This window comes from Argopecten irradians, chromosome 8 (assembly GCF_041381155.1).
Source record: "Argopecten irradians isolate NY chromosome 8, Ai_NY, whole genome shotgun sequence".
NCBI classification, from domain to species: Eukaryota; Metazoa; Mollusca; class Bivalvia; order Pectinida; family Pectinidae; genus Argopecten; species Argopecten irradians.
In genome coordinates this window covers 22224291-22252268 of record NC_091141.1, presented here as the reverse complement: position 1 = coordinate 22252268, position 27978 = coordinate 22224291, and the positions used below count along the sequence as shown (strand labels likewise).

The 27978-nt window shown below is 34.2% G+C and overlaps 3 protein-coding genes across 3 annotated transcripts; 2 read left to right on the top strand and 1 right to left on the bottom strand.

Moving 5' to 3' along the window:
- Window positions 1-134: 134 nt before the first annotated feature.
- LOC138329682 (uncharacterized) lies at window positions 135-2094 on the top strand. Its single transcript, XM_069276931.1, has one exon. It carries the CDS (start codon window positions 205-207, stop codon window positions 1600-1602), a length of 1398 nt encoding a protein of 465 aa, XP_069133032.1. The 5' UTR covers window positions 135-204; the 3' UTR covers window positions 1603-2094.
- Window positions 2095-5387: 3293 nt separating this feature from the next.
- Window positions 5388-18899, bottom strand: LOC138329680 (F-box only protein 30-like). The gene is made up of 4 exons (XM_069276929.1): window positions 18736-18899; window positions 14868-15088; window positions 12743-14359; window positions 5388-11603 (listed from the first exon to the last, which is right to left on the bottom strand). The coding sequence occupies exons 1-4, from the start codon at window positions 18749-18751 to the stop codon at window positions 11346-11348; spliced, it is 2112 nt and encodes a 703-aa protein (XP_069133030.1). The 5' UTR covers window positions 18752-18899; the 3' UTR covers window positions 5388-11345.
- Window positions 18900-19074: 175 nt separating this feature from the next.
- Window positions 19075-25557, top strand: LOC138329681 (gamma-secretase subunit Aph-1-like). Its single transcript, XM_069276930.1, has 7 exons — window positions 19075-19208; window positions 20801-20946; window positions 21280-21423; window positions 21869-21963; window positions 22633-22755; window positions 23812-23939; window positions 24330-25557. Exons 2-7 carry the CDS (start codon window positions 20834-20836, stop codon window positions 24507-24509), a joined length of 783 nt encoding a protein of 260 aa, XP_069133031.1. The 5' UTR covers window positions 19075-19208; window positions 20801-20833; the 3' UTR covers window positions 24510-25557.
- The last annotated feature ends 2421 nt before the right edge of the window (window positions 25558-27978 follow it).

The window sequence follows — 27978 nt, the reverse complement described above, 5'->3', positions numbered from 1 at the left end:
TTTTCTACGAAACTCTCAGACGTAGACGATGTGTTCCGATTGCTTAAGTTTTGTGCTATTCGATTGAGATATTTACTGTAAATCGGTGTAGATGAATACAGAAAATTTCTTTTTTTTTTCTTCAGAGAGAATACCTATTGATCACTGCTGTCCATTCATTACAACAAAAGAGAGCTACCCAGGTCCTACCCCACATCAAGTTCAATGATGGAATATAACGACAGAACTAGTGTTTTACAAGTGATTGGTAAACAGGTGGATGCTTTAGAGGGGCTTTATCAATCTGTACGCAACAGTGAAGAGAGACTGAAACAAGAGTTACCAGAAAACGAAGGCAATATCTATAAATATTTCAAAGATATACGTGACAAGATAGAGGTTATAGAAAGAGAACAGATCAGAAACCTACGCGACACGCATGGCAAAGAGATAGCAAAATTAGAACAGAGAAAAGCGGAGTATCAGAAATGTTTAGACGCTGCTCAAAAAGCCAACAAACAGTTTGATATCAGCGAACTGAAAAGCATCAGGGAAGGATTGGAGAGTAAGTTAGCCCAATCAAATGATGATCTGGCGGTGAAAATTTCGTTTAATCCTGTTTCAGATCCAGGCCATGAAATGACATTTGAATATTTCACGTTACAACCGGGGATTATCGAGGTCATAACGAAAACTGAAGACCTGCAAGAAGCATTGGGCACAATAAGGGGGAAGTGTGCTAGTGTTACCGCTGGCCAGGTCGCCGTGACTGGCCAAACAAAACTGAAATACAAAACGATCTTTAATGGACGGACGAAAACGGATAAACGTCACTGTTGGTTTACAGGGGTCGCCATCTTAGAAAATGGCAGTATGCTCCTAGCTGATAGAAATAACAAGAAGCTGAAGCTTTTCTCTGCCGACTCTTCCCTTCTTCAGGAAGCAGACACCGATAGTGCTCCATTTGACCTGGCTCTGATGGATAACGGTGTAGTTGCAGTCACCATCACCAAGGAAAGAAGTGTACGCTTCATTAAACCTTACAATCTATCATGGGCCACCGGTTCTATAAATACCAAACAGAATTGCGTTGGCATTGACTACCAAAAAGGTCAACTTTTCGTCTTGTGTGAATCTTCGTTCAAACACAGCAGATGTATTAAAGTATATGACGATAGGAAAGTGTTTCTAATGAAAATCCGTCTGGTCGATAGCATGACTGAGCCAATTCGGGGTTATATCAAAGTCTCGCCTTCTTCAGGACTTCTTTACGTCACCAGAAATGAGTTTATTGGTGGTAGTTTCATCTGCTGCTGTGATACAAGCGGGAATATTCTTCACTCAACTAGATTGCAGTTTCGGGACGAATCCCCTGCCTTGGCGATTTTGTCAGACTCGCTGATCGTCGGTCTTGCATCGGGACTTGTCTCTATTTATCAAACTGACACCAAAGAACGCTGTCTTTTGCCGAGCATTGACAAAAGCGTGCCACCCTGCGCAATCGCAGTAGATCAGAAAAACAAACTTCTCATCCTGACCCAGGCTAGTCGTTTTATAAATAGTCACAGCAACAACTTTGTTCAACTTCTAGACGTCATTTCTTCACATCGTGAATGTACATAATATACTAATACAGCGGCAGAAATTATTGGTGGTTGCAAACGGTTTTAGTGCAATGTGGTTGATGAATGCAGCAATGGCATCAGCCATTACATTTCCATCGGGATCAACCTTCGAGCTAAACTATGGAACATCCTCGATACTCCAGAGGTTACTATCATTATCGTTATATCTACCCCTAGACTAGAATGCAGCAATGGCATCAGCCATTACATTTCCATCGGGATCAACATTCGAGCTAAACCATTGAACATCCTTGATACTCCAGAGGTTACTATCATTATCTTTATATCCACCCTTAAACTATATACATGTATATCCATCCCTAGACTATTTCACAGAAAATCTAAAGGTCTGCGTAACTTGTGTATAATTTTGGTCCAAACCAATACATAAACAAGAGATCCCAGAGGGATCTTGGCGCCCACCAAAGATTGATCTATGTCTGACAAATGAAAGAGGGATCTTTTCTCTGCTTTTCAAACTTACACTTCTTTTTTCTGCTTTTCAAACTTTAAACTATCAAAATCCAAGATGGTGGTCTCAAAATGTAATATGCAGAACTAGGGTCCTAGGGGAACCTACATATGAAATTTGAGAACAATCCCTTCAATACTTTCTGAGAAATAGCGGTAACAAACTTTAACTATCAAAATCCAAGATGGCTGCTGGTCGGCCATCTTGTTGACCGATCAGTCCCAAAATGTAATATGCAGAACTAGGGTCATAGAGGAACCTACATATGAAATTTGAGAACAATCCCTTCAATACTTTCTGAGAAATAGCGGTAACAAACTTTATCTATCAAAATCCAAGATGGCCACCGGTCGGCCATCTTGTTGACCGATCAGTCCCAAAATGCAATATGCACAACTGGGGTCCTAGGGGAACCTACATATGAAATTTGAGAAAGATCCCTTCAGTGCTCTCTGAGAAATAGCGGTAACAAACTTTAACTATCAAAATCCAAGATGGCTACCTGGCGGCCATCTTGTTGACCGATCAGTCCCAAAATGCAATATGCACAACTGGGGTCCTAGGGGAACCTACATATGAAATTTGAGAAAGATCCCTTCAGTGCTTTCTGAGAAATAGCGGTAACAAACTTTAACTATCAAAATCCAAGATGGCGGCTGGTCGGCCATCTTGTTGACCGATCAGTCCCAAAATACAATATGCACAACTAGGGTCCTAGGGGAACCTACATATGAAATTTGAGAAAGATCCCTTCAGTACTTTCTGAGAATTAGCCGTAACAAACTTTTACTATCAAAATCCAAGATGGCGGCTGGTCGGCCATCTTGTTGACCGATCAGTCCCAAAATGCAATATGCACAACTGGGGTCCTAGGGGAACCTACATATGAAATTTGAGAAAGATCCCTTCAGTACTTTCTGAGAAATAGCGGTAACAAACTTTAACTATCAAAATCCAAGATGGCTGCCTGGCGGCCATCTTGTTGACCGATCAGTCCCAAAATACAATATGCACAACTAGGGTCCTAGGGGAACCTACATATGAAATTTGAGAAAGATCCCTTCAGTACTTTTAGAGAAATAGCGGTAACAAGAATTGTTAACGGACGGACGGAAGGACGGACGGACCACGGACGAAAGGCGATTTGAATAGCCCACCATCTGATGATGGTGGGCTAAAAAATCAATTGAACGAAAAACGGTTCACGGAATTGGCTTTGAAGTTTGGCATCGCTAATTATATAATCTTCAAAAACGTATCTCTAGGACTGTTATTGTTCAGGTTTTTCCTCCTGAAATTACCTTCAGTTTAACTATGAATCTAGTGATAGAAACAATGCCAGTTATAGAGTACACGTGAGTCACGGACTATCATTCAAGGAAGCTCTTGAACAAATGAAAAAGATTATAATAAGACCTTAGGTTTTAGATACTGTGGGATGTCAGTGCGCCAATACAATCCGAAATGCAAACGGAGGAACGCATATATACAAAATGGAAAAATTTACTTTAAACACCCAGTGGTATTTTGGCGCCAACCATTTATAAATCTTATCAGTCAAATAAAAGATGAGCATTTTCTCTGCTTTTTTCATCTTTCTATTAAAACCTCTGATGGATACGATTCTAATTTCGGCTTTTGCCATCACAATATGAATACAATGTATACATGTATAATACAAAATTGAGAAAGACCCCTTATCATATCTGAGAAAGCGCAGAAATAACCTTCAGCTTCTGTGCCTGGTTGTCAATCCCAAAATGAAGTACTGGTATTTACAATTATGGCTCAAATAAACCTTGTGAGAAAGTGAAAAAGTGCCCTCTACTACTATCCGAGATATTAGGTGACGAACTTGCCAAAATCCAAGATGGCTGCATATCTGCCATCTTTTTGTCTGATCACTCCCAAAATACAAACATACACTATGAAGGACCAATAGGAATCTACATATGAAATTTGAGACAGATCCCTATAGCATTTTCTGATAAATTGCGGTAACAAACTTCAACATGTTTCAGCTATTCCTCAGAAATCACAAAAGAAAATTTCAAAAGACTGCCAAGCAGCCATCTTGGGATTCGAAGATTGTTACCTCTATATCTCAAAATAGATTGTTACCTCTATATCTCAAAATAGATTGTTACCTCTATATCTCAAAATAGATTGTTACCTCTATATCTCAAAATAGATTGTTACCTCTATATCTCAAAAAGTACCGAAGGGAAACTTCATGTGTAAGTTCATTTTTCACCCTATAGTTTAAGTAATCGGGAAACAGCATTGCTAACAAGCAGTTACGTTTGATTTTGTTATTTTCTCAGAACACACCGAAGAGGCCCCTATGTAGGGTTTAATTGGTCCTTAGCTCAGCATATCAGCATTGGAACAACTCCAATGGTGGACGTAGCCATATTCGATTTGAAAATTAAAATGTTTTGCTAATATTGAGACTTTCTGCAAGTCTCGCTATTCTGTATTTGCATAATACATTATCTGCCCCTGCGGGTAGGTATTGATTGTGACGTCAGGTGTTTGCGAGCATAACGTCATACCACAGCAGTTTGACGTTCTGTCAATAATATATAGTATACATATATAAAAATACCCCTATATACTATATATACTATGCTTTTATATAGTATATAGGGGTATTTTTATATACGCATACTATATATTACTGACAGAACGTCAAACTGCTGTGGTCATACTTTCGGAGAAAACGATGTTGATACCACTCACAAAATAATGACGTAACAATCGACACCTACCCGCAAGGGAGCTAACTCTGTTATATGCAAAGACGGAATATGTATTAAATAATCCAAAGAAGATGGAGAGAAGAGAAAAGCAAAAATATCCTTCCATCATTACCATGGTGGGTGCCATGAACCCTCTGGGATCTCTTACATTATTCTTTGTATGTCATATTGTAACCTATTTATTATTCTGTTAAAGGCTCACTAAATAAAAGTTTCTTTACAATAATTACACAGTTATTAGGAAGATCCTTAATATGACACTCATTATGTTTTTTGTTACATTTAATCATTTTAATTAAAGTAATCAGAAGATGATGATAAGTGTACTATAAACTATAAACTAATAATTTTTGCGACTCTGCTAAATTATATTGCCATTTTAAATTTTTGTGGGCCTTTAATGAAAAAAATCCATCTGACTGCAAGGTTTATGGGTTGACATTAGTAACTCTAGCCTTTTGACTGTAAAATGTCAATAAAAATTGTTGAAATTTAATTAAACTCTAGTGCACAAATTAATTGTCTTTAAATACAACATCCACATTGAGATCAGCCAACTCATACTTTATTAAGTCATAATGTACTGATCTTAAAGCTTTGGTGATGCTTTTTTGCATAGATTTCCTCATAAGTTACACCAGTGATAAGACATTGATTGATCTAACCAGCAGACAAAATGACCAACAAACACGACACGTATAATTCAATGATCTACAAAATAATATTGTAACTCACTTTTTAGGTCCATAAATTCTAGATGCATGTTTCAGGTTACATGACTAGAAAAATAGTGTAATTCGTTACAGTAGATTCCCGGCAAACATTATTTGATTTTTTTTTTCTCTTAACTACATAATTTTTGTTTTTGCATAGCTTTATTCAAAGAACAAAACATATGTAGTTAAAAAATTCCTTGTAGGAAAAAATCAGTTTTTTTTTGTTTGTTTACAGTAAGATAAGAACAGATTTATCACCATTATTTAACAGTTGTCATCCATCATTACGATTCAGCTTCATTGTTATTTTTTTCTGGTAAAAGAGTATATTTATCAAAGTTGAAATCTTCAATAACAGTTCCACTTTGTAACGTAGATAAAATTGCTTTGTAACGTAGATAAAATTGCTATAGCGTTAGACGTAAAAACTAGTCTTAAGACTAGGTAGCAGTACAATGCACCTGAAACATACATTTTTTGGTTTTAATTTATATGAATGAAAGATACATTAACTACCAAACAAAACAAACTATAATTTAAATCCTGTACTGAGGCCTGATACAAACCCAGCACATTGATCTGAATATGCAAGTTATACATTATATGTAAAATTGATAAATAAGAGACAATTAGGAAATACATGTTCCGTAGTCAGTTATTTTCTCAGGAAATATAATTGACAATTTTGCCAATCGCTATAATTGCGAAAATTTGACCCACGGAATATTAAGAAATGGATGAATCACATATATCATATAAAGCCATGTCACAAAAATTGAAAACTGGTGAAATACAATTTTCTCATTTTTTAGACCAAATCGTAAAAAAATTAACCTGTGAAAAAAACTGGCTACATGATATTTGTAACAGTACATGACATATCAACTTAACTGAGCTCTGATTAGAAAATAAAAACAACCAATATTAATTTTGCTGGATGCGTATCACTTAAATCATGGTAGGTACATTGGCAATGTAAATGATTTTAACAGTATTGGCACATAATAATAATACATACACTTTTAAACGTTTAATCACCATGTATATCTACATCTATATCTACACTCAGGAAACTGCTTCACTTTAAATGTATAATAAATAATGTCTCATCCGACAGCTCCGAGAGCAAGTTCAAGTCGACAAATATTATTGTAGCTATATATATATCTAGGCTTATTTCTGGTCATTTTTGGACGTTTATGGGTTCTCAATCAAAATTTGCAGAAAAATACACATCTCTGTACTTTCTATGCATAAGTATTAATCTATGAAATGCTAGTGGTCAATTTTCACCAGATTCCTCTTTAATTTAGATATGATTATTTAATAGAAAACAATTTAAGTTGGACAGTAAGTTCTAATTACAGTACATTGTGAGATCTCTCTTCACAAAGGTATGATTTTAAACAGAATGTTAATCAAGACACCTTTTATATTATAACTGCAGCTAATGAAAATAAAAATGCTAAAGTGTATATCTGGAATAAATCAAAATTGCTAAATTAAAATTAATGTATAGTACTAATTATTTTTAAATTGTTCATTGCTAAAAATATCAACTTAATTATTATATATAGTATACATTTGATTGTGAAACTAATCATACCAATCACTTTTGATGGCCCATAACATATGTAACCCTGGTCAATACTAGCCGCAATATATCGCTCGGCTAGAGAGAACTTCTCTTTAGCTCGATCGGTTGAGCGTCAGACTAGTAATCCAGAGGTCCCGAGTTCGATCCCTGGCAGAGGCAGGTATTAAATTTATTGTAAATCCTGCACCCTGTTACACATATAAGCATGAAAGGGATGGGAGGAAATTGCACTACCCGGAGAAAAACCAATGTGATTGTGTAGGTGATCCTTGACCATTTTATTTATGGACCATTGTTTGAAAAGCTTATCCACTACACCGCCTGATCACATTGAAGTTAATGACGTTACAGGGACTTATGATCAATGATTAGTACCAATTATTTACCAGGTATCCTAATTTATCCTACTCTAGCTATATCTATGTATGATGAACACATACTTTGTTATGTCTCTATACAGAATGATGTTACTGCTCTTAGTGAAACTGTTATAACAAAAATTAGTGAATACCAATTAGGTTCTAGGTAAATTTTACGGAAGTATTATCTTCGACATTCTTATCAATTAATAATCAATGTTAAAAAGTCCAACTGCTGAATCCGTAGATCCAGGATCTGCAAACAACCATCTCAGCAACTGTTTTTTCACAATTTTGTAACACATTAATAAAACTTGCAATATATTTTGCTATATACATGTGTTTAAATCACTTTAGCTCTATAAATAATTCAATAAATATAAATATTACAATGCAATAAATCAATAAATTCATGTTGCAAACAACTTTTGATATGAATTCCATATACCATAAAGGTACAGTAACCATAAACACACAGTACAAGTATAAGATAAATAAAGGCACAATGCATCTAAGGCAAATATCAGAGTCTTTCTCAGACCCTACCACCAGACATTTTCAGAAAAAGATCTGTAGACATCTGTCAGAACGAATATGTCTGGTATCATACATGGCCAAAGGAAATTTGACTTCAAGCTATCGATGCCATTTACATTTAGGAAAAGTCGACCATTAACAATTTTCTAATGTTCTTTACTTTTCTATACATTTTGTACTTTAATCTTTATTGAAAACCAAATAATATAATTTTGTCGCCATTTAGTAACATAAACATGCACATATCCTGGTAACTGTTGTTTTATCACACTAGCTTGTCTGTAAAACATTACTACTCCGACTCCCTGTTCTAAATTGTGATCACGGCCCACTGCAGGATGAACATAAAGTTATAACATCATTTTATGCTCCACTCTCATAATAATGGTGAGAGCATAAACAAGTACATTGTATACAAATACATTGATATAGGGACTCAGGGCCATAAAAATGTGTTTTGAAGGAACAAAACAAACACATAATACGCTGTAAACCAATTTTTTTTGTAGTGACTTAATTTCACATCTAGCAAAATTTTCGCATTTAATTATTTTTGCGTTTTACATTTGAAAATATTTATTTGACATGTACTTGAAATGGCCATGCAGAAATTATTTATTTTGTAAATGATTCCCCACAAAATTAGTTGGTTTAAACTCAGTGGAATATATATATGTGACCAAATGGCAAAACATTTTGCAATCCATAAATAGATACAATTATTTCTTAATTTGTATGATTGAAATAAATTAATATTATCAGCAATATCATGCTTGATTAGAGATGCTTATAATGATTCCATTATCTCAGCAGATGGAGGGGTGTTTAATAGGGAATGAACTGTTCAACTGAGGCAAACTTTGATTTGAATTCATTACAGAAGAAAATAATACTGGGCAATAATTTTTTTTCAGAAAAGACAGCTGAAAGGACACTGTACGCTACTTAGGTCTCTGCAAATACCTTATACCTTATTTCACTAATCCCATTTTTGCTGTACATGTATATTACAGAGCGATCATAATTAATTTAATTTGTGTACAAAACTAATGTTGTTTTCTCCAAAATACATGCAGTCTACGGCCACAAACACATGACATCACATGTCAACTGATTACTCAAATAATACATAATATACAAATACAGAAAAAAATAGATTCGTAGATTCAATGTGCTGTCAAATTAACCGTTTTCTATATTGATATGTTATCACATAAAATACAACTCAATAAACTGATAGTATACAATGTTCAAGCAAACTTCATGTACATAATAAATGTATATGTAAAGAAAACATTCCATTCAAACAATGGCTGATATTAAAAATACATAAAAATGACACACACATACTGACATAAATACATACATATAGAAACATGCATATGATCAATGTCACAATGGAAACTTATTTTTCTTCTTTTCCTTAATAATAATACATAAATTGACAAAGTAAAATTACAAAAATCTTGTTGCGTGAAAATTTACGTACTGCTCTGTAGAATATTATCATTCATGTCCTCCACTAAAACTACCTACAACCAACATAAATAGAGCTAAAACATGACTGTGAATGATTTTCTATATTGTTACATATATCATTGGCCAATCCCAAGGGTTCTCTTTTGGCTTCTGGACCCCCTCCCATCTTGTGAATTTAATTAAAATCACACTTTTTTCCACTTTCCTAAATTTGTACACACATTAAACCACCACAAGGAATTTGGGAAAACCTATATTCCAATCTGGCAAAATACAGCTCTATGGATCAGCCACTGTATACAATGTACATTGGTAAATCTATACACACATGTACCTATAAGAAAGTCAATAAGCTACAAAATGACACACAATTTAGTATTATAAGGGGGTGGGGGAGGTATCCAACGTCCTGAGGGGCGGTTGGTCGGTGAAGGTACGATGGAGGAATCGGAAGTGTGGATACTAAAAGTATTCAACAGTGCCCCATAGACGACAGTGAATAGCAAATAGAAATGAGATGGAGCATCAACACCAAGGATTCTGTACAAATTCAACAATTTAGTATTATAGTGTCAATTGTAACTTATAATTTGAGGATAAGTTTCATATGTTAAATAAGTTTAAATACAATGAAAATTTTGAACTTATTAGTATCGACATTATTGCCAAGCAAATGTACCGTAATTAAATTACCCTCATTTATTAAAATGCTCGTACTACATCATACTAATTAAATATCGGTAGAGTTTGTGGTATTTATTGTAATTATCACAGCTGTAGAAAAGAGACAGACCATTTAAATTAAATTCAATGTACAATGTAAGTTTATTTAGGGGTCACAATGGAACAGTTCTCTTTGTTTCATTTTTTTCACTATTGAAATATTTGTACAGAAATATGCACTCATATCATTATTTAAAATGATATTCTCAGGGTGTTTATATGAAAAAAAAAAAAAAAAATAAAAAAAAAAAGAATAGTTACATGAATTTATACAGATGATAGAGCTTCTATGCATGATTTATGCTATTCATCCTCTGTTAATATTTCTTATAAATAGACTTAAGCTTTAATGGTTACGAAAGTGAAAATTGTTTATGTTCCATTTTAAACTTTGGTAATATGATCATGAACATCCAAATTGATTAAAACGAGATCTTCTTTACACTTGCCCTTACAGACATCATAGTGTTTAGTAAGTAATATGAAGATGTGATTTTAATCAGATTTTATAAACAACTTATATCCAAAATCTATATTAGAAAGAAAAGTGTTAAAACTGCAGACTAAAGAACAATATGCAAAAGGTTCTTCAATTTATTCCTTAACTTAAAGATAAAATGCCAGTCATAGGATTTTTTCTTGGTAAGCTGAGAAGATCTCCTTGAGCTTTAGATAATAGGTACATGTATCAATGGTCAAGAAGAACTATGTACAATTACTATCATTATACATGCAAGTAGAATAAGTTCATCTAATCATATTTGTCCAAGAAACTTCAATCTTTTTTGTTACTTATGTAGCTTATTTATACATCCAATTAATTAATAAATGGCTATAGCCTGCAGGGTAATTTTAAGTTGTGTGTGTTAGATTTTAGAGAGGAGAAAATCCAAAATACAAAGAGAAAATATTGACCTATGAACCGTTACCAGACATCTGACCCACTTAGGACTCAAACTTGAAACCCAGGGGTGAAGAGCAGTGTGGGAATATGTCGGTTGGTCACACTGGCCCCACCTATAATTATTTTTCCATCACAGATATATATATATCAGTCATGCACACATTACTGCTGTGAACCTACAGCAATGTTGAATCAGCTAGACAAGATATTATCAAGTCTATCATACCAGTTCACCTCTGAATGCATCTGTTTGAGTTGCTGCAGTGTACTTATGATGGGTGCGTTCACTTCTTTTTTGTCCAGGTTGAAAGTGTAGGACCAAATCTCTTTGGGAATTATCTTGTCTTCTGAGCGGTTATAAGGACACTCCTTGAGATGTTCCGACATGGCGCTTGTATCACGGTACTGCCATTTGTGGACTGGTGTGAAACTAGTACTGAATGTCCATTTCTGTAAATAGATATAGTAGAGAATTTCAGAAACATATTTATCAAAGGTATAATATTAAACTCAATTTAATGAAAAGTATAAATTTGGTGTTTTGGGGTTGATTTTTTTTTTATTTGTGTAATTTGAAGATAACTGAAATAACACCAACATGACATAAATAATAAAAGAGAATAAAAATTACACACGTTGATATATTACTTAAAGTGTTCAGTCTTTGCATATAACAGTTATCTCCCTTGCATGTAGGTATCGATTGTGAGGTCATTATTTAATGAGGACTTGCATCGTTTTCTTTGACAACTATGATGTTATATTTGTACAAGAAAGTCATAATCAACACCTACCCATAAGGGTAGATAACTCTTTAATGTGCAAATACATAACATTTCAAATCAACGGTGATTTAGTTACATGATAATGTAAACTAACTATATAGCTTTATATGACAATGTATAAAGAGGTGTCTAACTAGTAGAGACAGAATAGAAAAAGATCTAGATAATTCAGAAGAAATAGTGTTTTATGCTTTATCAACAATATATATATTCATCCCGCCTCAGACAAGAATCTTGTATTCCTATTTGTTAAAATGATGTCACGTGATATCCAATATATAGTCGTATCAGGTTAGTAGAAACCGTATCAGGTTTGGACGATAGAGTTATCGTTCTTTGTCCCTGACGTCATTAGCAACAAGATGGCGGTCAAGTAACGCTTCGCAACGACGGCATTCAACGAGATGGAGACAAAATGTTTGAATGATAGCGTTGATGACCACTTTCAAAGCAAACTGAAATCGGCAACACTTATTTAGGATTATTTAACAGAAATGGACCATGACAACGCATTCGAGTCTTCGTTTTGGTTTCCATACTCAGTACAGTACATATTAATACATTTTGCAGTTACTTCATTGAAAGGGTCTTCGACGGGATAAATTCGTTACACAGTTTGTTAGTGACCTGATACAGAAAAATATTGGGTCTAAAATAAACATATATCAGGCTCGGCTTCGTCTCGCCTGATACAAGTTTATTTAGACCCAATATTTTTCCGTATTAGGTCACTAACAAACTGAGTAACTAATATTATAATAAAAGTATGCCATGTATGATAAACTGGGTCAATAAGAACTGTACCTTGTGTGACGTCTTCCAAGAGACCTTTGACCCATTCTTGACCTTTTCCCAGACAGGGGTCACCATTCCTTTACTGACCAGGAGAGAACAGGTGACGTGACGTAAGAGTTTACAGGTGAGAGACAAGTTACAAAGACTAAAGCTGTCCAGGAATGTCGCCAAGTGTATCAATACTTCTACTGGTAAACAAAGTAGCGGAGATACATCCTCAATACCATTCTCAACCAATGATGGCCCTGGGAAGTCAAATCCCCCAGAATGTTTACGGAATCTCGGATACACTTTAATTCTGGAGTCAAATTTTTGAGAGGTCACTATTTCTGGTGTGGCTTCTCGTAGACGGTGTCTCGGGATTTCGGCACAAACATCAGCTATTTGGCAGTTGGAATCTGAATGAACCTCATGGCAGTTTTGAACATTTTGGTAAGATAGATTTGAGTTGTCAATGGGCTCTCCTGTGTTTTCTTCCTCGTCTTGGCAAGTAAGCAGACCAAAGCTCTCAAGCAGAGAACTGTGTACAATTTTCCCCTGAGGTTCACCTGGAACCAGTCTCTTGTAAGAGTAAGTACAGCCCAGGTAGGCAAGCGGACACCGTTGTTCCACTATACCATTTATTCCACAGTGGATATCATTGTGGACATTTTTGAAATGCCACATGTATTCCTCACGACGGAAATCCTGAGCACACAGAAAGGTGTACATCTTCGGGTGCTTGGCAATGTATTTTGAAATACACTCAATGTTGAGACTCACTCCCAAGAGTTCATGGAGTTTGACGTTTTTATTGTATATTTCTAATTGGTCATCGCTGATCTTGTACTGGTCAACAGACTCGCAAATGCTAGCCTTGTCTACAGATTCTACATTACACGTTAGGTTGGCCATACTTTCACTACTGAGATTGCACATTGAACTCTCATTTGGTTTATCACCAGAACTGTCTGCCTGGTTGACTATTTGATTAGTCACAGAATCTGATTCAGAGGGCTTTATACACAAAGCTTCCATTTTTGCATTGATCTTTTCTTCACTATCACAAGTGTTTGTTCTGATATCGTGTTCCTCGCTTATATCTGATAATTGATCCTGCATCTGGCCCAACTTGTAATTAGAAGTTGAATTGGAGGCTACATTAGAATTATCCAATATATGCTTTGATGTTCTATAGAGCTTCGAACAAACACTCATTTTCAAGCCTGGAGGAAATCTTGTACTTTCCCATGGAGTGTCCAAATCATCGTCGGAGAAAGTCACTGACGCGGTATCAGACGGAAAGTCTGAATCAATTGAATTACTACGATTCTCAAAAGGAACACCAGGATACCGCTGTGTGATGGTATTCTGAAGGACCTTTCTGATCCTCTGAGGGGCCTTCATAGACTCCATCAACATCCTCTGGTCCCTAAGGGCCAGCGCCACATCCATCTGTCCACATCGCACATGTGGATTGTCGAGAGGTAGTGGAGCCTTGATGTTTTCCTCTGCACAGTGCATTGGCCAGCGATTCCACTCAATAACACAGCGTATAACACTAGCTGGACATACTCTGATGTGGGCGTTCAGTTTATTTCTCGTCATCTCCAGTGGACATCCATAGAGGTGATTGGTACAAGGAATCTGAAATATTTTAAAATTACTATTCTATTACATTATACAGTTTGTATTTAAATCATATTTAATCAATATTTAAATGTAGATCTTTTTTCATGACCAGGAGAGTACAGCAACATTTATTGAATAATTGATATGAATATTCAAGAAAAATGGCAGATCGCCTAAAAAATTGACAATATTTCGTTCACAGTTAGAATTACTTCTGTGCCCTATATTTACTACTTTGAGTAATTTGTATCCTACAGACTTATGTCTATAAGGAGTTGTATGCCGAAGGGACTGTCGACACGGCTCTGCTTACTTTAATACCTGGTCGTCCACGTTTACACACTGAGGTTTCCATCTTGTACCAACAGACCTCCTCAGTGTAAACATATTGTAATGGTCATTTTCGTCAGATGAAGATAACTGTGTGGTTATCGAAATATCACAAGTAATAATTTTGTTGGTTGTGTCAAATAACCATTTATATAAAAGTAATGTATAATATTTATTATATTATATAGTATACCTTTTCATGAGAACAGATGTTCTTATGGTCCTCTATTTTACACAAGTGGAGTCGCTGTCCACAAGATAAACTGCATTCAACAACTGCACAGCTACTGATGTTGTCTGGAGTCACGTTACAGAGCCGGTCATGGCATCCCTCACAGTGGGCATGAAGTATAGACATTGCTAGCTCTTTGTCTATTGGTGATGCCTTCATTAGGCCACACTTAACGATGCGACCTAAAATAAGATGTGAAATTCCAGATGCTTGCATTAAATCTTTGAAAATTATATATAATGTCAACACACTATATATATATATGTTGAATTATGCACTTCACACAGAGCTTTCTATTTATTATCAGTGTGTACGTAAGCTTAAGGACCAATAAACAACACTTTACTGCTGTAACCAAATTAAATCATTAAGAACTAGATTTGATCGCAATCAAAACACGGGATTTCCACCCAAGTAATGATATAAGTAATGTTATCGAACAGAAGATTGCTTTAATACTTTTCCCTTCACTTTTTTAAAGTCGAGTGAATGAATAATGAGCGAACGAACAAAAGAAAAGAGAACAATGAAAGAACGAAATAATGAACGATCGGACAAATAAAACAAGATAAATATGATTGTCCTCACCTGAAGTTCCCCCTTCTGAATCAATTAAAACCCCTATAGACCAATTTTCCTTGAGATTGGAGACTGAAACCTGAAAACAGGAAGTGGGTCAGCGGCCATCTTGGAATACCAAAATCTTTACGAAAATGTTTGCATGTTGTTCGGCATCAATTTAAACCCCTAAAGAATAATTTTCATTGAGAACAGAGACCGAAACCTGAAAACAGGAAGTGGGCAAGCTAAAATTAAGAAAATTTGCCCTTTTTGGGGCCCCACCTCTCAGCCCCTAGGGGTCGGACCAGACTCATTTATATAAAATATGATTGTCCTTCCCCAATAACGTTTCACACCAAATATGAATGAAATTCATCCAAGGATGAAGGAGGAGTAGGATTTAAAAGCTTAAATTAAGAAAATTTGCCCTTTTGGGGCCCCACCCCTCAGCCCCTAGGGGTCAGACCTATCTCAAATATATAAAATATGAATGTCCTTACCTAATGATGTTTCACACTAAATATGGATGAAATCCATCCAAGGATGAAGGAGGAGTAGGATTTTAAAGCTAAAATAAGAAAATTTGCCCTTTTGGGGCCCCGCCCCTCTGACCCTAGGGGTCGGACCAGACTCATTTATATAAAATATGATTGTCCTTCCCTAATGAAGTTTCACACCAAATATGGATGAAATCCATCCAAGGATGAAGGAGGAGTAGGATTTTAAAGCTAAAATTAAGAAAATTTGCCCTTTTGAGGCCCTGCCCCTCTGACCCTAGGGGTCGGACCAAGCTCATTTATATAAAATATGATTGTCCTTCCCTAATAAAGTTTCACACCAAATATGGATGAAATCTATCCAAGGATGAAGGAGGAGTAGGATTTTAAAGCTTAAAATAAGAAAATTTGCCCCTTTGGTGCCCCACCCCTCAGCCCCTAGGGGTCGGACCAGGCTCATTTATATAAAATATGATTGTCCTTCCCAAATGATGTATCAAACCAAATATGGATGAAATCCATCAAAGGATGAAGGAGGAGTAGGCTTTTGTATAAATAGTCTTACGCACAATAGGTCATCCTGACCTTCGGTCAGATGACCTAATGATGAATACAAGATTTTTTTAAAATCTGAATTTTAATTTGACTCTTTCGCACCGCCTCTCAGGCAAATTTTGATCTTCTATACAAAGGTATTCCGAATAAACTATATTCTAGTACTTGAAGCCTTTTACCAAACAACAGTTGTATCATGGTCCATTCATGGATGTGAGGTTTGTTTGGGGAACTCGCTCTAAATGTCTTGATTCTTCACAACACATCTGTTTGTTTCGTTCATTCTCCTTTTCTTATATGGCGATCTCAGACAAAGGAGAATAACTCTTAATTAGGATTAAAATTATCTCCCCTTTGGCCACACAATGTATTTATACACTAACTACATACACAACATCCCACACACAAAATACAATTTGGCTTGTACAATTTTTACCATGTGTGTTTAAAATTAGAAAGAGCATGGATGTGGAATAAACAAGAAAGGAAACAGCTAGAGAAAACTATTTTCTTTTAAGTGGAACTTAATGATGTTGCTGCCTCCCCACAGCAATACATGGTGCATTACCTGAACCCGGTCACGGTGATGTGTGAAATGTGAGTGACAAAAAATGTAACTTTTGATAAATAACGTTGTTATTATACAGGGTGTCCCATAAATTATGTTACACTTTTAAAATTATATAACTTTTGATCTGTACATCATATTTCAAAAATATTTTGGAATATAAATTAAGGCATACATTCAGAAGTTTTGTTTGATAAAGTGCGGGAAAATATTTGACTGATCCTGATCTGAGATATAACCCTTTAAAAATGGCGATTTTGTTGTTTTCCCACCAAAAATGTACAAGGTTTCAGTGCCGTTAATACTTAACATACATACTTGATTTATTGTAGAGACATATAGCATAAGCAGATGTCTACAGAACTTATGCATTTCATTGACCGTGATTTAATTGACCTTCATTCAAGGTCACATGAGTCAAAAAGTTTAAAATCTTTAAACGACTTCTTCTTAATAACAAGAACAATAACAATAGGGATTTCCATCCATAAAAGGAAATCCCTTATTACTGAAACAATCGCAGAGACACTGGTGATATTTACAACAGACTGTAAGAAATTATATAAAGTGACGCCTTTTTTTCTTCTTATGATTCAAACAATGCCATCAGTAATGTATTGTGGTGGATTGGCAGAAGTATGTTTATAACTAGTTTGTGAAATTATATTCAGAAAATTAGACTGAAGTACATGTATGTATATGGCTAGAGTCACAGTAATTTGATTTCTTTTACTTGACTTCACTTATTTATAACATTCTTTTTGATAATACAATGAATTTTTTTAACAATCTTTGATAAGTATTAAAAGTAAAACTATATTCTTGGGTGGTGTTCTAATAATACATATGCACGCCCTATCAGATTCTAGTATAATCAACTGATCAAAAACAGAATATCATTTCCTTAATTAGCTTCTCAAATGGAAATGGTAGTGAGGACAAAAGATTCTACAGGGTATATTTTTGCAAGGCCTTTATATGGTCCATTATATTAGGACTCATTCCCAATTGAAAAACATAACAGTATTTTCTCAAATTCAGTCAGTATTTGCAGTAAAATTAAATTAAAACCCATAATACATATGACATAAGTAAAATTGATATCCTGTTACAGTAGAAGTTAAAGAATATCGAAATATCATTGAAAAAAAAAACCCAGCCAAACCTTCTTTGTTATTTGTATTTCATACTTTGATATCATTTCATCATAATTGATGATATTTACCCAATTTTGGAAGAAAAAAACGATGTTATTTTCCCAATTTCTACTTAGGGTCCTTTTTCCAAAATAGCTGGCATAAACCCTGTACTAAATATATTCTATTACAGTTTACTATAAACAATTAAATTCTATATTTGGTTACTAATCGGGATGGGCCCTTTAATGGCTTACATTCAGTCATATTATTATTTTCATTATTTGCGTATATATATGTATATACATGTAAATGTATATGGATGGGGTAATACGAGATGGACGTGCTCAGCAGGATACAATGATTTTGAATGAGATGACTTGGCCGAAATTGATGCTACTGTGGTCGATTTTCTGCTTGCAACTATAATTATAAATATAAATTAATCCAAGTTTAAAGACGCAGTGAAATGGTCCTTATCATGGTCTAACGTGTGTCTATTTTATACAAACCAGGCATGTAGGACATTTTGACAGAATCTTCTTTCTTCCTAGCTGCAACTCGTTCAACTTCTAGCACTTTGACAGCTTGTCTGTGTCAGAGGAGCGCTTCACTATTGGAATGCAGTTATATGTAAATCAATCGTTTAGAAGACCAATATTTTGTGTGATAATCTACACAGTATCATGAATCATAAACGTTCCCATTTCTAACCTTTTAAAAAATAACCACTTTCTGAAATAATTTGTATCCATATCATTAGCATCAAATATAAAATAAATCAAATGATGTGTTACTATTTAAAAAAAAATATCTGATCAGTATATAAAATATTGAATTGATTGAATGAGTCACAGAATTAATACGGAGCATATCACATCCAGTCCGAAAAGGGGAAACAAAAGTAGAGACGGAAGAAGGCGAATAAAAAGTCTTGGTGTTTTAAGAGCAATGTGATTGTTGAAGAAGCACATTCAAGATTATTGTAAGTACAAGAAAATAGAGGAATACCTGTTATATATTTACAATAATGAAACTTGTTCATAATCAATCGAAAGCTACAGTATTGTAAGCTATTTTAGTCGTCTGGTTAGAAATGAAACGCATCACATCATGAGTCACGAGACTCATAGACCAGTGCATTGATGTATAATTTTGTAGTTGCAATTATAACTCTTATTGTACTGTTTATTCGTATGAACACGTGTAGGAGGTCTAAGTATACCCGTTTATATTTATGATATATTTACAATAACTGTTTCGTTGTGTTAACCAGGTCGGAGAAAACCACCAATTTGTGTATTATACGTAAACTTGAGTATTATACCTCAATTGGAGTATGGATTAAAAATCATTTGTAACTAAAAATTAACCTAAATTGCTGAATTTTCAAATTTTGCTATACCTTATAAAAAATCGCATTGATATATGCCAAGATAAAGTACAATTAACCGAAATTTGTGCAGTAGAAGTGTTTGTTACTTAGGAACTTGATGCAACTTTTCTCAAAGTATTGCATCAATTTTCAATACTTTCCGACATGGAAATAAATCTTTTTTTTCATAAGTGTTGTGTTTTATAGTTAAATAAATGTGATTTGTGGAAATAGTTTGGAAAAGTTAATTTTAAATCAATTTCCTCTATTTTTAGTAACAAATCTATACTCCAATTGAGGTATAATACTCTAGTTTGCGTATAATAGGCAAGTTGGTGGTTTTCCCCAACCTATTAACCTCTTCAGCCTATATCAGATTCGGTAGGACTGTTAAATCTGGCTATATAACCAAATTTGACTATATAGCCAAATCTTACTGCACGTATAGTAGACAAATGTAAATAAACAGGTGAGGCCTGATCACATTTTCAAGACCTGTATATATATACATGTATGACAAAGACAAGATTTAAGTTATGCCATTTATTGCACAAAAAAACTACTGAATACATGTATATATAAAAAAATGAAATAAATCTCTGTTTAAAAAACACCTGCAGTCGTCACGGGAATCAGAATTGGAGTGACGCTAAAGATTTATCCTGAATTCACCGCCAGTAATGACTGGCCAATGTAAAGGTAAAGCAAATGTATCGGTCAAACTTGTGCCTAGGGTGCTGAACCGTGGGGTGACTACAACTCAAGCCTCGGCCTACCAGACAACAAAAATAAAAAATACATGTGTTAAACGATTATATTAAAGAAATGAAAATAATGACGACTGACTAGTGAGCGCTTTCCCCCCATTCAAGGGAGCTCTTCAGCATAAGTTAATATATATGTAAACATTGAACAATCAATGAGGAAGAATACAAAGAATACAATGTCAGATTAAATAAAAGACAAAACATAAAGATATTTCCTGTGCGAACATGATGCAAACATGCCATGTGCTGAGCAAAAGATGGTGTCATTATAACCAAATCACATTTATTTCTCCACAAAGAATGATTTTATGCTTGCAAACTCATGACGTCACAATTAACACCTACACGTAAGGACAGATAACTATATAATAAGTAAATACAGAATAGCCCATGGCCATGGCCATCTGTTCTAAAACATGTTTTCCTTTTTTTCAGCTTCTGGACACGTAACCATCCACTAGTGTCACCATGACGCTGATGGAATTCTTTGGCTGTACTTTTATAGCATTTGGTCCTCCATTTGCTCTTTTTCTGTTTACTGTTGCCCGCGACCCTCTTCGGATCATTGTTCTTATTGCAAGGTCAGTGACATTAATATCAAGAAAATGTATGATTACCAGGTATATATATATATCTGTACTGTTATAGTTACCAGTATATAAAACTGTATAAATTACTTATTACATTATTAGATATACTAGAGCAATAGCAAAAAGATTTCACTTAAACATTGATGTCACTATTTTTTAATTTCATCTGGGTATGAAAGAAATTATGTTTGTAAACTGTGTGAAATTAATGTCTGTAGGCTGTGTGCAAAACGCAGGCAATAGTTACATTATCATATTTTTTTTGCATGCAAGATTTTAATAAATTGTTCTTTGGTATAAATGTTGTGTTTTTATTTGTTTCAGTGGGTTTTTCTGGTTGCTAGCATTGCTGGCCTCGTCTATCCTGTGGTTTGCAGTTGTACCCTTGCGAGAACAGCTGGCTTTTGGACTGGTATTTTCTGTAATTTTTCAGGAACTCTTTAGACTGCTGTTCTACAAACTATTAAGGTAAGATGGTGATGCACAGAAAAGATAATTAAGATAATATTAGTGTTTCAGACTTGGGTCTGATTTTAAAAAAAAACAAAAACAAAAAACTTAAATATCAATTTAGGCTTGTTTTTCCTGCTATGTTAACATAACTGAATTAAAAAAAAACAACATGTATATAGCCTTTTACATGGGAAATTATGGAAATGAATCATAAAAAGTCACAATTGAATATATAATATTGAATAAGTTGATTTGTTATATTACATGGTCATGCATGTAAGATTCTATTTGATAAGGGCAAAAAATACCTTATTACTGATGAAATCTTGACGGGCAAAATCCTGATATAGCTGAAATATAATGCTGTCATTATAACAGTTTAATTACATTAAAAGAAAAAGAAATAATTTTGAAACATATGGACAAGCATATCTTACAATTCATTGTATTTTTATTCCAGAAAAGCAGATGAAGGTTTAAAGATGGTGAGCCAAACAGAACAAGATATGCATGTGGAACCAAAAGATTTCACTAACAAACATATTATGGCCTATAGTGAGTTGAGAGACAAACAAAATATATTAGTTGAGAGACATTTAAAACCAATTTTAAAACCAATGTAAAAATTATTCTGAGGTTATATTAAAGTCCATTTGACAACATTGCCAGAAACCTTGGAGTCATTGCTGCCTCATTGTCACAAATAATAGAGTGGTGACTCATGGGTTTCCGACAATGTTTTGTCAGTTGATATAATAAAGTTTTACACCATGCTGTTATCTCACACTACATCTCCGAGGAAGGATAGTGTACAAAGTAGTGATTGTGCTATTAGTTTATGATAGATTTATCTCCCCTTTAAATAGTAATATTAAATTGCCTACATCATATACATTTTCTATAATATGGCACACAAATTGCCTGTTAATGTCTGTTATTGCCTGTTTTGATGTCATAATCTATGTATGATGCCCCATGATTGTCTCGATCAGTAGATGGAAACGTCACATCCGAGCCAGAATTCTACTGTTTTATATAGAGACGAAATTAAAAATTTCAATTATAGTCCTATTAGGTAATAAAAGATATGTGATAAATATAATCTTTAGAGTGGCTATCTATTATGAAATTTATCAAATGAGTTCAATAATTTGATATGCCACAAGCCATCTAATATCATGTATATATTAATTACCTAATATATATTTTATGTTTATCCTTCAGTTTCAGGGCTAGGCTATGGAATTATCAGCGGTGCTTTCTCCATTGTCAATGTATTAGCCGATATGGTTGGTCCAGGTACAGTGGGAATCCATGGCGACTCACATTACTTCTTTGTAGTGACAGGTAATATACTGTACAGTATTCAACCCAATAATCACCCATGTCCCTATATGTGCCCCTCCCCTTTTTGAGGCCTTATTTCAATCGCCCGGACATAAGAGCAAAACTATCTAAACTGTATAGGTTTTCAATAGTTTTGTCTTATTAAGCAACTTTCATTTTTTCAATATTTTAAACATCTTCGGTGCTTATTGGGTTGAATATGGTACTAAAATATTTTTACTTCCCTATAGACTGGAAATTGCTTTTTTTTCAATTTAAACTAAATGTTTTGATTAAAGATGCACCGCCGCCGACAGAGCATAAATGATATTCATCATATGAACAATAAGTGGTGTTTAATCGTGTATATATATATGCCTAATTAACACAAAAAATAATTTATTTCGCCTTTGGTGCATGCTCAATCAGTACTTCATTCCATATAGGATATAGTGCCACAGAATTTTTTCGGGATGCAATTAATTATTCTTCATATTTTTAACTTGAAGTAAAATTAGAAACTCAGACTTTTCAATGGGTGTAAAGTAAGTAACTTTTGTAACTGAAGAAAAATACTAAATCGTCTCCTCGTGTTTTTGATAGTGAAAAAATGCCATTTGTCAGCGATGGAGCATCTTTAATATTTTCATCTCTAATACTCTTAATACATATTTGTTTTTTAAAACAATCTCATTAATTTACAAAATACCGTACAACATGAAATGGGACACTTTTATTTTGCGTGATCTAGAGCTTTTAATTTTTTGTGGGTAGAAATATTTGTGGTTAGTCTTTGTAGCAAGTGTTGCAGTTTTGTATTTCATGAATTTTGTTATTTTTATAGCTGTGGTTTCATAGCAACAACAAAAACAAAGAAACACAATGGACATATTTCATGTTAAAAGCAATGAACATTTTTACGACAATGTAATGACGGCGACAATTCGCCTTCTCACAAAAATTAACGATGATGACAATCAATACGTTCACAAAATTAATGCAGTTTACTAAAATTTACTAAAACAGAAAAGGACTTATCAGAGATCCTTGTGTGTAACTTCATTCTTATGATTTCAGCATTCCTGACTCTGTGTTTCATATTCTTACACACTTTCTGGGGTGTGATATTTTTCCATGCCTGGGACAAGAGCAAGCTGCAGTATGTGGCCATCGTTGTGAGTTCCCACATGCTTGTATCCTGTCTGGTATGTCTATTTTTGCTTATCATATCCATGTTCAGTTATCTAGAGAATTTATTAGTGACCAGGTAATTTATCAATTAAGGACCTTTGATGAGGTCAATATGTAGTTGAACATACCTGGTTGTATGAAAAATTAATTACCTTAAGTAAGGCTTGAAGTCATTATTACAGATTTTCCATTTTACATAAGAAAGCCAAGACAATCTTTAATAAGAGACCGAAATTGATCATGAAGTGTCATAAATCATTGTGGCAATGATCGTGTGAGTGTACTTGACACACCTGGTATATTTCAACTGATCATGAACAAAATTCAGTAAGTTTACTGTAATGGGAATATTTATATTTATGAATCGGATGCTTTGTTATGATAGCATGCTTTTATAATTGCAGACCTTACTAAACCAGAGAAGTGACACCCACACACCAACCTATTGGGCAAGTTTATTCCCAGCCTACGTCATCATGTTTCTTACTGGTGGACTGGCGTTCAAAATCGCGGGGGGCTCTCTTACAAACCTCAGGGCAGCTTTAACATGTTCCTGTAAACAGTCGGCATACGAGATTGACTAAAAACATTTACACAGACATCTCTGACAGAGACATACAGGTTTCTGGAGTCCAGTGTAATAACTATTCTATAAGAATATCTTTCCGATTCCAGAATTCAAGAATCACTCACTTCTTTCCTTCAATTGAGGATATATGAAATGGAACATATTTTCTTAGAATAGCTCATACAAAATATTAAGATGTGAGACAACTTCATGCTTAATACTGTATTTGACTGAATGAGCATCCAGGTTATTTAGATTGATTATTACTGGTATATGACTGGTGTTTTTTGCTGTTTCTTGATTGGCTGATACGTTTCTCAGAAGTATTCATCAAATGCAATATCAACCTCGAAATCAACACCAAAAAGCACAGTCCAGACTAGATACCTCTTGCGAGTCCAGTTATCTGTATCAAAAATAGATAGAAGGAATCTCTCCCTTTTGATGTGATGTTATAATCACTGTGGTCTCAGATTACATTTCTTCCTCAGGTTGATAACTCACCATCTCTACCTGAAAATAGGTTGATAATTGTATTAGGAGTTGACAAACTGTTGGGACCAATTTTCGCATAAAAACAATACTGAATTGACATTTCTACAATTCTTTAGATCAAAATACACTGCACTGATTATTACTATATATATATCTCAGATCATGTAATATATGACTCACTCTGAAAAAAGGAGATAGGGATATATTTCTGTAAGGGTGCTCATTGGGTCAAATGTGGTACATTAATTTTTGTATATTTATCAATATCATTTTTTGTATCATTGTCAGTGTATTGCATAAAATGAGAAAATATAGATTGTCTTTCGTTTGTATTCCATGCACATACCATTATCATATATGAAAGTTAAGATTCATCTTTTATAGTATGTCAGATCTTCACTTGTTCACTTATTTTGTGACCATGACATGTCTCTGATGTGAATTCTTTAATGGTTTGAATAAGACATTTTGGTAAATGCTACACTTATGAAAATGTCATAAGTATTATAGATTTCTATTTTCATTTGCAAGTTTGATTATTGAGTATTAATTAAAAGCAGTGAAACTTTTATCTGCTATTTTTCTCTAAATTTAGTTGATATGCAGCTTTACTCTATATGTACATTGTATTAATTAATAACTCATTCACCCATGAAATTGTATGATGGACTGGTCAAGTCTTTGATTAAGAAGAGTCTAAATATGTCTCCAGAGGTTAATGAGTTAAATTGATTGTCTTGAAATTACTTAAACCTCAGAGATGTGGTCCCCATAGGACCCTTCTAACTATGATTCTACCTTATCTGCCATTCCAAACTGGCAGGAAAGTGTAGACTATATTAAAAATAAAAATTTAATCATTCTAACGATTTTGAGCCCCTTCAACAGCTTCTTGGGACATATAAGTCACAATTTGTTCTTTAAGCCTAAAGAAGGTTTGTCAAAATTTCGGTGAAATTTCCTTCAGAAGAAATATAAAGAAAATTCGAAAATAATTGTTTACTGACCTATATCAGTTACAACGGCCGATACTGACAAACCCACACATTTTTCCAAAATGTCGCCACAATGGGTCATTTTATAATTCTAATAATAAAAAGAATCTATAGAATTCTAATACTTTGACACTTTTTTGTAATGACACATCCGCTATCAATAATTGATTTTTAATTACAGATATAATTTAAAAACCCCATATGTTTCTCTGTTGAAAATAGATGTAACAACTATATAACAACAGATTTTAAATGTAGTAACCATAGATAATTACGTACTTATAGCAAAAAGCAAGATATCGTTATTGTGGTTAAGGCATGCACCGTCGATAACATATTAAACAACCTTAGATCCCACTCTAGGCCCCGGTTCTGCAAGAACTAGCTAAATAATCCACAGGCGGCATTCTTTTCTTTCATATCTTCACACAACTTATCACAAAGAATCTTTCTAGCGTAAAGTCAAAACATTTCTATGTTTATGCATGTTTTCTTATACTAGATTTTTTGAAAAGATCTGGGAGATTCACTTATATCAAATTTTGAAAAATAGAATGAGAATAATAAGCCGCGGTAGTGTGTTTGGATTTTGAGCTTTTTTGTTCAGTTGGATTGGAGTTTGACGCAAATTGTGATTTTACTGGTCTGTTGCATTGTTTTGGACCATATACAACGCTATTTAAAACTCATCGCACAAAAATTTTTTTTTTACTCCAATTGGCTGTGTTAATAAGTAAAGTCCAAATGGATAATTCGTTTTATTGACAAAACCATTTTTTAAGAAACTAGTAATATCCAGTATTGGGTTAACAGCCGAACTTTTCACTTGGATTCAGATATTCCTGTCCACCTTGACAGTGGAAAATTTTTCTCCATATACTTAATAGGGGGAATATTAAAAACACATTTCGGTGCTTTACCCTGCTGTTAATCTCGTCACTATCAGAGGAGGGGTCGATATTCGTCAAAAACACATCTTCATATCTACAATCTACAAATAATGCATCTGACTCTTCATTCCCTCTATCTGGAATACAAGTGCAAAATTGTGTTTCGAAATCTATCTCATTCAAGATAGGAAATGTTTATTAGATATCTAAAAAATATGATCTAATTAAACAAACATACATGAAAATATACTGCTTACATTCAAAAATATGCATTGTCCTACAACATACAAAAGATTAGTTGTTTTGGACATTGATGAGAAAATGGTTGATTAAGATTTTTAACATAAGTGAATGTACAAACGAGAAGTCAATAGCTGTTAAGTAATCAATTACTTTATTGATTATTTTGATAATGTCAAATACATCTAAAATACTCTTTTGATGGACTAATTTACAAATAAAGGAGAGGACTATTCATATCCATTCAAATTCTGCATGGAAAACCGACTCTGGAAATATACATTAGATTTTTAATTCATACATCATTTACATTGAAGACAGGTGGACGTGAAATCCGGGCAACGTTGGAAAGCACAGGTAAAGTCCAGTGAACCAGTATCACATGAAAGAATCTTAGACTTTAAATATTTAGACTTTGCAAAATCATTAATGGTGCACTTTTTTTAACGTCATCTTTGATTGGCTAAGTCCAAACATAACAGACAGTTTTGGATCTTAAGATTGATTTTATGATCCTGAGGCCACTGGCCTCGATTTCTCGAAAACAAATAATGCAGACATCCCTATGTAACTTATATGACAATCCTATGGCTATTAAGTCATTTTGATGACTTAAGTTTTGTTTCGAGAGTATAGGGGGCCAGGTAATGTGGCGAGAGAACAAGGTAAAACCCAGTCTACATAATACTGATCCTGCCTAGATACAGTTGACAGCACCGTGATTGATAGCCGACTATGGGATTGTGCATATCATTTCTCTGACAGTAGATTGAAAATTATACATAAAGTGATATGGAGCATCATGCTAAGCATAGTCTTTAAGTCCTTTCATCATGAAAAAATAAATATGATTTACTGTTGCAGG

What these genes read in the sequence shown, in the direction of transcription:
- LOC138329682 (XM_069276931.1), top strand. Translation starts at nt 205, where the DNA reads ATGATGGAATATAACGACAGAACTAGTGTTTTACAAGTGATTGGTAAA.
- LOC138329680 (XM_069276929.1), bottom strand. An exon ending in ACATCTGTTCTCATGAAAAG is followed by an intron (nt 14,360 to 14,867) that starts GTATACTATATA and finishes AAAATATTTCAG; the next exon opens with ATTCCTTGTACCAATCACCT. An exon ending in CTTGGAAGACGTCACACAAG is followed by an intron (nt 11,604 to 12,742) that starts GTACAGTTCTTA and finishes ATCTATTTACAG; the next exon opens with AAATGGACATTCAGTACTAG.
- LOC138329681 (XM_069276930.1), top strand. Translation starts at nt 20,834, where the DNA reads ATGACGCTGATGGAATTCTTTGGCTGTACTTTTATAGCATTTGGTCCT. An exon ending in ATCATTGTTCTTATTGCAAG is followed by an intron (nt 20,947 to 21,279) that starts GTCAGTGACATT and finishes TATTTGTTTCAG; the next exon opens with TGGGTTTTTCTGGTTGCTAG. An exon ending in ACATGCTTGTATCCTGTCTG is followed by an intron (nt 23,940 to 24,329) that starts GTATGTCTATTT and finishes TTATAATTGCAG; the next exon opens with ACCTTACTAAACCAGAGAAG.